The sequence below is a fragment of the Maniola jurtina genome, chromosome 27 (genome assembly GCF_905333055.1).
Source record: "Maniola jurtina chromosome 27, ilManJurt1.1, whole genome shotgun sequence".
In the NCBI taxonomy this organism is placed as follows: Eukaryota; Metazoa; Arthropoda; class Insecta; order Lepidoptera; family Nymphalidae; genus Maniola; species Maniola jurtina.
In genome coordinates this window covers 5,356,287-5,369,289 of record NC_060055.1, presented here as the reverse complement: position 1 = coordinate 5,369,289, position 13,003 = coordinate 5,356,287, and the positions used below count along the sequence as shown (strand labels likewise).

At 39.7% G+C, this 13,003-nt stretch overlaps 1 protein-coding gene across 1 annotated transcript; it reads left to right on the top strand.

Annotated features, from left to right (window-relative positions):
- The first annotated feature begins 210 nt into the window (after positions 1-210).
- Positions 211-12,473, top strand: LOC123879206 (STE20-like serine/threonine-protein kinase). Its single transcript, XM_045926811.1, has 12 exons — positions 211-1,276; positions 2,159-2,293; positions 2,533-2,655; positions 3,917-4,120; positions 4,535-4,615; positions 5,288-5,437; positions 6,130-6,303; positions 7,187-7,335; positions 8,309-8,527; positions 8,944-9,065; positions 9,581-9,684; positions 10,440-12,473. The coding sequence occupies exons 1-12, from the start codon at positions 703-705 to the stop codon at positions 12,041-12,043; spliced, it is 3,639 nt and encodes a 1,212-aa protein (XP_045782767.1). The 5' UTR covers positions 211-702; the 3' UTR covers positions 12,044-12,473.
- The last annotated feature ends 530 nt before the right edge of the window (positions 12,474-13,003 follow it).

Below are 13,003 nucleotides of genomic sequence, written 5' to 3'. Positions count from 1 at the left end.
ACTAAAGCACTCGAATTTGGGGGAGTAGGTATAATTTGGAACAGCTGATAAGCGTGTGAAGCAAAAAAATCCATTAATAAGATCCGGAGTAAAATCGCACCATGTAAATTCCCCTACAAGCATAATGACCACAGGATAATAAAAAATATTAATCTATTCCCGGATTACTAGTCTGTGATCCATTCCTTCAATATTTCAATATGTCGGCAAGTGAAATGTGTTTGTCAACACACGATCGATTTTATTACTTCTTCAATTTAATAAAATAATATTATGTGATCCCATAATATAATTTTAACAGCGAACCCATTTTTAAAAAGTTCTGTTCAATTTATTTCGCCCCATTAGTATAACACTTGGAAGCGTTAAGTTTACAAACCCGAACAAATGGTACAAATATGTGACTAATTGTGTTTAATTAATAAACTATTCACACTCGTTTGCAATCGAGTGTTTTTTTTATAACAAAACAACTTCCTAAATTAAAAATCAAGACTTAAGTTATGGTGTATTGTGCAACGTTTAGAAAAAAAGTGCCGCATTGAAGTGATTGTACTATACTACGTTTAACGTACAATAAAAATCAATATTATGCAGTGGGTTACCTAAGTGCAATTAGGTTGCATTAAATGACCTAAAATTGTTTGCTAATCGATTATAATGTAGGATTAAGACTCGGTTACGTTCTAAACTCGTTTAAAAATGATGGAAGGGCTGTTGGCACACCGCGTTACGCCTCTACTGAAATGTATGGTGTTATTTCTGTTTATATTTACGGCGAAAGTGTTAACATCGCGACCACAAGAATCTCAGGACTTTAGAAACAGTATACACCATCAGAAACCGGCGCACTACGTACGTACGTTCACTAAATATCACCATAGAAGAACTATACAGTGGAATAACCAAGATGCTTCAACATATTGGCCAATAACTCAAGACCAACCAAAAGTTATAGCGAAAAGAAGTGTGGACATTCTAAATTCGAATGATTACTTAACTGAAGGCGATGGGTTTAACCAATTAGCTTCCAAGTCTGTTAGGGAGAACATTATTACTGATAAGTCAGCTATAAGCACGGGTAACCAAAATGGGTTAAGCAATGAAGTTAAGAAGGCCAAGGTAAAGCCAGCCGTGGTAGTGACAGAGAAGCCAACGACTCTCAGCCCGACTATAACCTGTTTGTACAAGATTGAGAGTGTGGCAATGAGTGTAACACCAGTATCTTATGAAGATGACAAGAATGCTCAGTTGGTGGTTGAAAATGAAATTTTTGGTATGTGATATACTAATTCTTTACTATTATTCATTACTATTACAGTGTAAACTCCATTAAATGCCACTTGCTTTGACAACAAACTCCTTAAAGTATTGAATATATAATAAATAGCATAATTTAATAGCCTCAATAGCTCAACGGTTATAGGAGTGGACTGATTTCCGAAAGGTCGGTGGTTTGAACCCCAGCCGTTGCACTATTGTCTTACCCACTCCTAGCACAAACTTTACGCTTAGTTGGAGGGGCTAATTCTTTTTATAAAAAAAAATATTCGAATCTTGTTGGCATAGTGGTAAGCGCTGTGGTGTCATTAGTGAGAGGCCCCAAGTTCCATTCGCGGCAGGGGTTTGGAATTTTGTAAATTCTAAATGTCTGGTCTGGTCTGGTAGGAGACTTCAGCTGTGATTAGTTACCACCCTACTAGCAAAGCTGTGCCACCAAGTGATTTAGCGTTCCGGTACGTCGCTGTGTAGAAACCAAAGGAGTATGGGTTTAAAATAACTGATATCCCTGCCAAGTTAGACATCCTGCTTCCACCTTAGACTGCACTTACCTTAAGATAAACTTACATCTAAATTAAAACTAAAAACAATTAATAATAATTGAATTAAATAAACAATTAACATTTAGATGATACAGATTTTACATGTATATTTTCTTTACTTTTTTTTTTTTCTTTCTCATCTGGCACATTTGTAACACAAGTTTGTTAAACTAAAAATATGGACCCCGTTTGTGCCGGCGCTCGCCGACACACGCACGGCAACCTCTTAGAGCGCTTTCCAGTCAGTTTAAACAAAAAAAAAAAACACTCCAAAAAGGCAGAGCACGCCCGCCAGCTAACACCAACACAGACGAAGTCCTTCTTTACTTTTGCAGACACAGGCATTCTGTCGGAGACAACGCTCCCAAGCGGTGAGGTGGTCCAAGTAGAACAATGTACGGACCCTAAAGCATACTGCTATACTCTGTGGAACCATGACAATGAAGGCAACATTACAGTTTTGGGACAAGGTTTGTGTTTTAGGGTCACTGCATATTATTTAGGTGGTTTAAAAAAAAAGGTTTGAATTTTTGGAAACGAAATAACATTATTGATTCATTTATTGAAGGTAGGTAATTTGTTAAAATATTGAAATATTGTCTGCTTTTCTGAGTGACGCCTTAGAGCCTTTGCACGCCACCTTTTTTTGTAATCGCACCGTTGACCATTTTTTTTTTTAAATTACGTATGACTTATTCTGTATTCCCAGGTTGTTGGCGCTACTCGCAACCGGAAGGTCGCAACAGTTGTGACAAATGCACGCGCGTGACCACCAAACTGCTAGCCGGGGTCTTCTGTTGCTGCAGCAAGAGTTACTGCAATGCTGACTTCAGTGAGTATTTTTTTTAATTTTTTTTTAACTGGTTAGATAGATAGATAGATAAAATCTTTATTGCACACAAAACATGAAAAGGAACACAACTCAAAAGGAAGAAACAGAAAAAAAACAATTGTGCGCAAAGGCAGCCTGAACCCAAAGCTGTGAAGCAATAAGCTTTACAGATTTATGGCTTTGGGCTCTAGCCCAGTGAGTAATAGTTTTCAAATCAAATGAACCATTTATTTGCATGATGTGGGCATACATTTGTCTTCCGTAAATATTATGTACCTATGTTATCTTATTACAGAGTAAGATTTTATTAATCCTAGATTATACAATACAGTACAATACAATTGATACCGATAAAATTCGGTAGAAACAACTTCGACAAGGAGGCTGACAGAAGAATCCAGCTGTGCTGGGCAGCATTTTCAAAGCTATGTCAGGTCTTCGAATCGTCGATACCGCAAAGCCTTAAGACTAAGGTCTTCAATGAGTGTGTCCTACCTGTGATGACGTATGGAGCAGAAACGTAGACACTGACAGTTGGCCTCGTCCACAAACTAAAAGTCGCTCAGCGAGCTATGTTGGGTATTACTCTCAGGGATAAAATCCGGAACGAGGAAATTCGCAGGAGAACAAAAGCGACCGACATAGCTCAAAGGATTAGCAAGCTGAAGTGGCAATGGGCAGGCCATGTCTGTCGCAGAACCGACGGCCGTTGGGGCAGACGTGTTCTGGAGTGGAGACCGCGTACCGGCAAGCGCAGTGTGGGACGACCTCCAGCCCGCTGGACGGATGACCTGAAGAAGGTGGCGGGGAGCGGGTGGATGAGGAAGGCGGAGGACCGTGTGTGGTGGCGCGCTCTTGGAAAGGCCTATGTCTAGCAGTGGACGCATACAGGCTGATGGATGGATGGGGCATGCACTTCTAACTTTTCAGCGTTATGGGCGTTTTAAGTAATTAAATATCACTCGCTTTAACTGTGAAAGAAAGCACATTGAGGAAGACATGTTACATGATGTTACATCCAAAAAAGTGGTGGTTCTCTGAAATTTTTTCTTCTACTATTGTAGCGAGGGGGTATGAAATGAAAGAGGAAAAATTCTGAGTTCATAAATATGATAGAATACACTGAGCGACAAAAGAACAATTTTACTATATCTATTGCTATCTATCGGCAGTTCGCGGGTAGTAGTCGGGTTTTAGTTCTGTGTAACTTTATCTTGTTAATTGCAGCACTCCTATCCTAACTCTATCTATCTCTTTCCAGCTTCCCTGAAAGAAGAGACGGTTACAATAAAAGCGGAATCGACAATGGAAAGTGCAACGCACCCTAACTACTCCAGCATCGTGGCGTCCGCCATTTTGGCTCTGGTCGCCATTTTGTTGATGGCCATAGTGTTTAGAAAGGTGTACTGCAAACGTGTAGACCTTGACAAAGATGACTTGAGTGACGGAGTCGACATTGAGAAAGGTTAGTTTAGTTATTTATAAAGTAAAAGTAAAGTAAAATATTCTTTATTTTACACCAAGATAAAATTATAAATATATAAAATTATAACAAAATGGATTCCTGTACAAAAGGCGGCCTTATCGCTAAAATAGCGATCTCTTCCAGGCAACCTTAGGGTGAAGAGATAATAAAAATTAAAAAAGTGGAAGGGGTGTACTAATAAAATAAAGTAAATACACATAATGTATGTATATAAAATTAAAACAAATAATTAAAAGAAAAAGAAATAAATAAAGGATAAAGAACAGAATATTTATAGTCTTTTTTAGGGTTCAGTACCTCAACAGGAAAAACGGAACCCTTATAAAATCACTTTGTTGTCTGTCTGTTTCTCCGTCCATCTTATACTTAATTGATAGTCATGGTTTTTTCCAGGTGATATCATGGGCAGTGGACCAGACGCCTTAGCTACTGGTTTATTATGTGTGGACAATCTCACTCTTATTGAACATATAGGTAAGTTAGCTGTGTACTTCATATTGGCAAATGGGCATTGACTACCTTTTTAGACACTGGTGTCGATTCTGATGTCTTACTCTAAACAAGAATCTTCATCTTTGCCTTTTTGAAGATTGCTAAAAAAGGACGGAAATAAATTCTAAATTTAAATTTCTAGATTCTAAACTGCTCTCTAGTGCTACTCTAGAAATTTAAATAATAGCCTCACGACTGGCACCTAAAGTCACGAGTTTTGACAGTTCTTAATTAAACTAGGTTTGTCTGTCCTTTTCTTATTACATAAGTAAGAAAAGGATGTGAATGCTCTAAAGTTGAATAGAATAGAATAGAATAGATTTTTATTCAAATAAACTTTTACAAGTGCTTTTGAATCGTCAAATAATTTACCACTGGTTCGGAATGCCGTTCCTACCGAGAAGAGCCAGCAAGAAACTCGGCGGTTGCTCTTTTCAATTGTTCAATTTACAATAATATTAATAAATAACAAAAATATTGAGTTGTGCTTACAATCACTGCCATTCCTACCCTTAACCTTACCTAACCTACCTACCTAGTACCTTACCTTACCTACCTTAGACCTACCTACAAACAAACAAAAGTTCCCTACTTAGGTAGGGAACCTTTGTAGACATAGTCTTTCTTTAAAAATTAAAAAAAAAAAATTGGCAGGTCAAGGCAAATTCGGCTCAGTTTGGCGAGGGAGTCTAGGTTCGACTCCCGTGGCGGTCAAATTATATTCAAGCCCGTCCGCGTGGCATAAAGAGGCATCCGTATATGCTATTCCGCATCTGGCGCATCCCAACATTCTGCGATACTACGGTAAGAGCTTATACCTGCGCAGTGGGTAATATTTTTTTCTTGTTTTCATGTACCTTGTATCAGCAAATTCCATGACCTGTATCAGCAAATAAACAAATTGAATTGAATTGTACCAAAATTGTAGTTACAAAGTAATAATAAATTGTATTTGGTGAAGAAGTTCTATTCGGCCGTACATTGGTTCGTCGGTCAACCTTACAGTTTGCGCTATTTCAGTATGTTATGTAAGTAATATAGAATCATGAAATTTAACAGGTAGTTATGTCTTATAGCACAAGTAAAGGGAAATATCCGAAAACCGTGATTTTTTTCTCTCTCATCTGGCACAAAGATTAGCCAATGTCAAGTTTGTAGTTATTTGCAAGTTAGGGAAACTATATAAGTATGGACTTCGTCTGTGCCGGCGCTTGCCGATACACGCGCGGCGCCCCTTTAGAGCGCTTCCCAGTCAATTCCACCACCAAAAACACCAGTAAAACACAAATCCCGGCCATTTTTGACAAAAAAAAACACTCCAGAAAGGCAGAGCACGCACGCCAGCAAACACCAACACAGACGAAGTCCCAAAGCCGTGAATTCGTGTATAGGTACATCCCATCATAGGAACCCTTCGTGTGCTAGTCCGACTCACACTTGGCCGGTTTTATTAATGTAGATAGTAAGAATTTCCAAAGCTTTTTTACCGTTTCCAGGTAGCGATAGCCGCGCATCTCTAATGGAAGCGGGTGGGAGATCACAACTGGTGGTACTAGAACTATGCGCAGAGTCTCTTAGGCGACGACTGCAGAGGTCGCCACTGTCCTGGCATGAGTTCGCGTCGCTTGCGCATGGTCTGGCCGCGGCGTTGGCCCATCTTCATACACCTGGTAAGTCCCTAAGTATAAGACCTGGTAGGGCCCTAAGGAATGGTCTGGCCATGGCACTAGCCTATCTCTATACATAAAGTGAGTTAGTAATTCAATGTCATTGTTAGTCACGCAGTGGGCGAATCAGTGACATTTTCAGTCAGTCGATGACATTCTCAGTCAGTGTCAGTATCAGTCAGTTAATAACATTCGTGTTGATGGAAGTGGGTTGAAGATCTCAACTGGTGGTACTAGAACTATGCGCAGAATCTCTTAGGCGACGACTGCAGAGGTCGCCGCTGTCCTGGCATGAGTTCGCGTCGCTTGCGCATGGTCTGGCCGCGGCGTTAGCCCATCTACATACTCCTGGTAAATCATTGAGTGTAAGAAAAGAAATGGTCTGGCCATAGCATTAGCCCATCTTCATACAGCCTATGAGTCAGTTAGATGAGCAGTGACTGTCTCAGTAAGTCTATGACATTCTCATTTGTCAGTCCAGTTGGTGACATTCTCAGTCACGCAGACGCAGAGTGTGACACAATCAGTGACAGTATCACTCAGAGTATCAGTCAGTTAGTGACATTCGTGTTAATAGATGCGTTACAGTGAGTTAGGAAGTCAGTGACATTCTCAGTCGATGACATTCCCAGTTACACAGGGTAGAGCCAGTGACATTCTTAGTTGATGACATTCTCAGTCACATAGTGGCATAGTTTGATATAGTCAGTGACAGTTTGAAAAAAATATTTTTTCATAAAAAACATTGAAAACTAGATGATGCCCCGGGATTTTCAAATTCCGTACGAGCTTCTGATTTGAAAAAACATTAAAACCCTTTTTCACCTCTTTCTACATTTACTTCTAAATGGGATAAAATAATATTTTGTCCGGTCTTTGTCCTCAGCCGCAACAAAGCCATGCGTGGTACATCGCGATGTTAACAGCGGCAATGTACTAGTGGCAGCCGACGGCACCGCTCGCCTCGCTGACCTAGGCCTGGCACAACCCTTACTGCCGAGAAGGGACCATTCCACCCCCAGTCGCATCACTGAGGTTAGTACAGTAAAAATATTCAAAGTAAAAGTCAAAATCATTTATTCAAAGTAGGTACAATTGTACACCTTTTGTCAGATTTGTTAAATTTGAAAGATGATATTTATAGCGGTGATAATAACTATATTGAGAAGTGAATTGTAAAAAAAAACGGAACCCATATAGAATCACTTTGTTGTATATCTGTCTGTCTGTCCGTCTGTCGTGTCTGTCAAGAAAACCTATAGGGTACTCATAAACAAATAATTAGTATTTTCAATTTTCAAAGTAAGACAACTCTACCAAGTGGGGTGTCATATGAAAAGGCTTTACCTGCACATTCTAAAACAGATATTTATTTATTTTTATGCACAAAAGTTTGATTTATTACGCAAAATGTTGGAAAAAATATCCGAGTACGGAACCCTCGGTGCGCGAATCTAACTCGCACTTGGCCAGTTTTCAGCAGTTGACAGCAGTCATATCGTGCACTTTTAGTTTCACTTCAACCGCATAAAGGCTAGACGCACAATTTTTTTTTCAGATTCAGATTTATTTATTTGCTTTCATGTACATTTACATTAATTGATGGTGGGTGCTTAAAGCTAAAAGCAATACATGAGACCCTGTCAGGGTATTGCAAATACAATTTTAGGTACAATAAAATGGTTAATATTAAAGATACAATAAGAATAGGATTAAAATTATTAAAATTATCATTACCAGATATTAAATATTATTCATTTGCATTCTTATATATTATTATATTATGAGAATGTTGACTAGAATGTATTATAAAGCTAGATTTGTACAAAATAAAGATAAGGTCAAAGTATAGTAGTATTAAATAATTGCTGTCATGGTCTGATTAAGTCTCTGTCAATGGAATAAAATATTTGAAATAGTTACTGTAAGAATTTAATTTAGTTATGTTGCAATTAGTTTAGTTATGTTGCAATTTTATTTAGTTATGTTGCAATTTTTTTGTGTGCAGGCTGGCACTCTTCGCTACCTCTCACCAGAGGCTCTAGAGGGTGCTTTGGACTTGAGCGGCGCAAGAGCGGCGTTATGCGCCGTGGATGTATTCGCGATGGGTCTAGTTCTATGGGAGATGCTGTGGCGCTGCGCGGGCGCACATGTTAGAGTACCACCCTACGCGCCGCCCTACCAACACCACGGCCTGCCGCCCAAGCCCACCCTCACTCAAATGCAGGTAATATACATATAATAAAATTGTAGAAAAGTGGTGTCTGTACAATGGAAATATATAAAAAAAAAGTAGCAGGGGTTGTTATTATATTGATGCCGAACCCGAAATTGTAATTAATTTTTTTTTGTCCGTTTAACTGACGCTAATGTCAGAAACGGCTAATTCGATTTAGATACGGTTTTCACTAATATAATATTGTAGTAAGCTTCACTTAACATTTAGTGTTTATTTCATGTCAATCGGTTCATAAATAAAAAAGTTATGTCAATTTAAAGAATCACGGCGAACATTTTTAACGTACAGAGTACGTACTACACCCCTCGCGCCTGAGCGTCCGTGGCTATATAAAGCGCACTGATTCCACGCGAACGAAGTCGCGGGCACAGCTAGTCTGAAATACATATTGATTTATTTTCCAGACTCTGGTGTCCCGCAATAAGTCCCGGCCGCCGCTGCCCAAAGGCCCCGTCCCGGAAGCCCGTGTTCTGAAGATTGCCACCGACACCTGCGACGAATGCTGGGACCATGACGCTGAAGCTAGGTAGGCTATTTAAATAAATAAATAAATCTTTTATTGTTTCACCATAAAATTACAACCAAGAATTAGGTTAAACCTTCTTCTTTGTCGTTACACTCTTGGCAGAGCGGTCGTGGTCATCATGAAGTGACGTTTTGGGGGGCAGATGTTACACGCCTCACGAGCATTCGCCACTTCTCCCTGCTGGTTGACATTCTGGTACATTCGTGCACGGCACCGCCCACAGCGGACTTAATTTGGTCGGTCCATCGCGTAGACGACCTTCCTCGCCCTCTGGTACCCTCCACCTTGCCCTGCACGACAAGACGCTCAATGGAGTCACTCTCACGCCGGTTTGGGTTTCAGGTTAAACCACTGATGCCTAAAATAAGTTGTACACTCGTGTTATAGGCATCATTTAGTATTTACACTAGTTTGACATAAACGCTAGGCCATTACTGAGTACAGCTCTCCTCTCAGAATGAGAAGAGTCTCATTCTGAGAGGAGTATTCTGAGAAAAATAATGTACTTTTGACAGATTGACAGCAGTGTGCGTAGAGGAACGAATGGCTGAGCTGAAGATGATGTTGCAAATTCAGGGTCCAGTGATCCACGACAATAATCTGCATCCGCATCCGCCTGGTAAGATATTTTTTAGGGTTCCTTAGAATAAGGAGCCGTTATTGTTTCGTCCAGTCCGTCTGTCTGTGTAACACAGCCATTTTAAAAATAAACTATGAGAAACTAGAGGACGCCCGCGACTTTGTCCGCGTGGATTTAGGTTTTTAAAGATTGTAAGTGTGTGATTTTCCGGGATAAACAGTTGACTATGTCAATAACATGGACGCAAGCTACCTCAGTACCTTTCATAGAAATCGGTTAAGCGGGTGGATCTTTAGGAATCCTGTGGGAACTCTTTGATTTTCCGGGATAAACTCTGTACCGAATTTCATCAGAATCGGTCAAACTGTTGGGCCGTGAAAAGGCAGCAGACAGACAGAAACACTTTCGCATTTATAATATTAGTATGGATAGCACTAGAAAATAATTTAGCTATCTATCAGTGAAAGGATTTTCAAAATTGCGTCATTAGTTCCCGAGATTACCTCTGTCACATAAAATTTATCTCTTTATACTATTAGTATAGGTGGATTTAAGCAATTAAATATCACTTGCTTTAACGGGGAAGGAAAACATCGTGAGGAAACCTGCATGCCTGAGAGTTCTCCATGTTCTCAAAGGTGTGTGAAGTCTGCCAATCCGCATTGGGCCAGCGTGGCAGACTATGGCCTAAACCTTCTCACTCTGAGAAGAGACCCGTGCTCAATAGTGGGCCGGTAATGGGTCGATCATGTCATAGGTGGATTTAGTTTACAGTTGTTATTGTTCTTTCACAGCTACGACGGAACAGCACCCATTGCCGGAAACAGATAAAATCACAAACTGCACCCTCGCACAATACGGTGACGTCACCACACCCCTCCTCTATCCAGACCCACACATAGGCAGAAACGCGTGCATACAACGCAACACGAACACCAACACACACACGCACACAGTCGAACTCATACACAAAAGCCTAAAAGACGTTACAGCACCAGAACCAAGACAACCAAGACAGCAAAATATAGAACAGAACTGCTTGTCTATGGCAAGAACGCATAGAGCACAAGCTAGAGAACATTCAGACAGATTAAACGAAATAAGGTCATATCAGAGACCCATAGACTATGTCCCAAACGATGTCACCTCACATGACATAGACAGGATCAAACAAACCAATCTACTCCAAGAAAAAGACAAACCCAAATGGGGTATACGCAAATTCTTCGAGAAAAAACTGAAACCGAAAGAAACTGAAGTAAAACTTGAACATTCTAGTAATCCAACACAAAACGGCAAAACCAAAACGTCTCTAGTTGACAAACAGAGTAACATAACTTTCGATAGACCGTCAAATTTAGTCATAAACGATGATACAGCGTTCAATTATGGCCCAGGAACATTATCACCACCAAATAAAACCCTATCGCCTACAATGATTATTGAATCAGAAATGAATACAGATAAAATGTTCAAAGAAATACCTTCAAACGATGAAAGGAACCAAATTTTCGCTGTAATAGTACCTAAAGTTAAAGTACCAACCGATTTGAGTAACAGCAAAACGTCCAAAGGTAGTTCCGAAAGTTTGAAACGATCTGTTAGAACATCAATGTCTTCGCAAAGTTTGTTTAAAGCGGGTAGTTCAGAATCTGAAGATTCAACGATAAAAAAACGTTTGAGTTGCGATAATAGAATAATAACTAACTCAAACAGTGGTCGATCATCAAGAGTTAGTATCAATTTGGAACTGCAATACATAGATAATGGTCAAAATGACAATTTTAATATCGAAAGTCCGTTCGATCTAAACTCTGATTGTTCGAGCAGTGAAGATGAGCATTTGATGTTACTATCTGAAAATGGAGGTTCCAAGATTACAATGCAAGCGATTCCACGGAATTTGGACGATAAGAAGAAAAATGAAGTGTTAAAAGAAGCGACGCAAACCAAAACGGATTTTGGGTTCAACAAATTCCATAACAAATACACGAATTTCGATAACGAATTTAGCGATCCGCACGATAAAGAGAATTTAGTAAACGGTTACAGTGGAGACAATCCAGTATATTTAGCGGCTTTAAACGGGGAGATAGATGCGACAGATTTGAAACTGATGCCATCCGGTAGTTCGGAACCCAATCCGAAATCACCTAAGCCTTGTCTGAAGTCTTTGTCAATAAAACGGCAGCATTCTCTGGAACAGGTCAGCGATATATTCTCTTCATCGAGTGACGTGAATTTGCAAAATCCAGCCGGCAGGGTCAAAACGCCAGGGGATCTACCTGTTGCAATCAGAAGGGCTAGAAGAGATCGGGCGTTACAAAAAGGAAGGGCAAGCGAGTGTAACAGACTGAGTCTGTATGACGACAGAATGATGTTCGGGAATAGTTTGTAAATGTAAATTCTTTTCGTACATTTGTTATTGTGATATTATTCTCTTTTGCATGCTGAGCGCAGTTCGAAATCTTTTTCCAAAAGTTTTTTTTCTAATTTTATCAAGTGACACTTAGATAAACTACGCCATTGATATATTTTCGTCTTCGAGTGACGTTTTGCTAAATCCATTAGGCAGATTCAAAACGCCAGGTGATCTACCTGTTGCAATCAGAAGGGCTAGAAGAGATCGGGCGTTACAAAAAGGAAGGGCAAGCGAGTGTAACAGATTGAGTCTGTATGACGACAGAATGATGTTCGGGAATAGTTTGTAAATGTGAATTCTTTTCGTACATTTGTTATTGTGATATTATTCTCTTTTACATGCTGAACGCAGTTCGAAATCTTTTTCTATGTTTTTTTTCTAATTTTATCGAGTGACACTTAGATAAACTACGCCATCGATATATTTTCGTCTTCGAGTGACGTGAATTTGCAAAATCCAGCAGGCAGAGTCAAAACGCCAGGGGATCTACCTGTTGCAATCAGAAGGGCTAGAAGAGATCGGGCGTTACAAAAAGGAAGGGCAAGCGAGTGTAACAGATTGAGTCTGTATGACGACAGAATGATGTTCGGGAATAGTTTGTAAATGTAAATTCTTTTCGTACATTTGTTATTGTGATATTATTCTCTTTTGCATGCTGAACGCAGTTCGAAATCTTTATCCAAAAGTTTTTTTCTAATTTTATCAAGTGACACTTAGATAAACTACGCCATTGATATATTTTCGTCTTCGAGTGACGTTTTGCTAAATCCAGCAGGCAGAGTCAAAACGCCAGGAGATCTACCTGTTGCAATCAGAAGGGCTAGAAGAGATCGGGCGTTACAAAAAGGAAGGGCAAGCGAGTGTAACAGATTGAGTCTGTATGACGACAGAATGATGTTTGGGAATAGTTTGTAAATGTAAATTCTTTTCGTACAT

What these genes read in the sequence shown, in the direction of transcription:
- LOC123879206 (XM_045926811.1), top strand. Translation starts at nt 703, where the DNA reads ATGATGGAAGGGCTGTTGGCACACCGCGTTACGCCTCTACTGAAATGT. An exon ending in GGTTGAAAATGAAATTTTTG is followed by an intron (nt 1,277 to 2,158) that starts GTATGTGATATA and finishes TTACTTTTGCAG; the next exon opens with ACACAGGCATTCTGTCGGAG. An exon ending in CCCCCAGTCGCATCACTGAG is followed by an intron (nt 7,336 to 8,308) that starts GTTAGTACAGTA and finishes TTTTGTGTGCAG; the next exon opens with GCTGGCACTCTTCGCTACCT.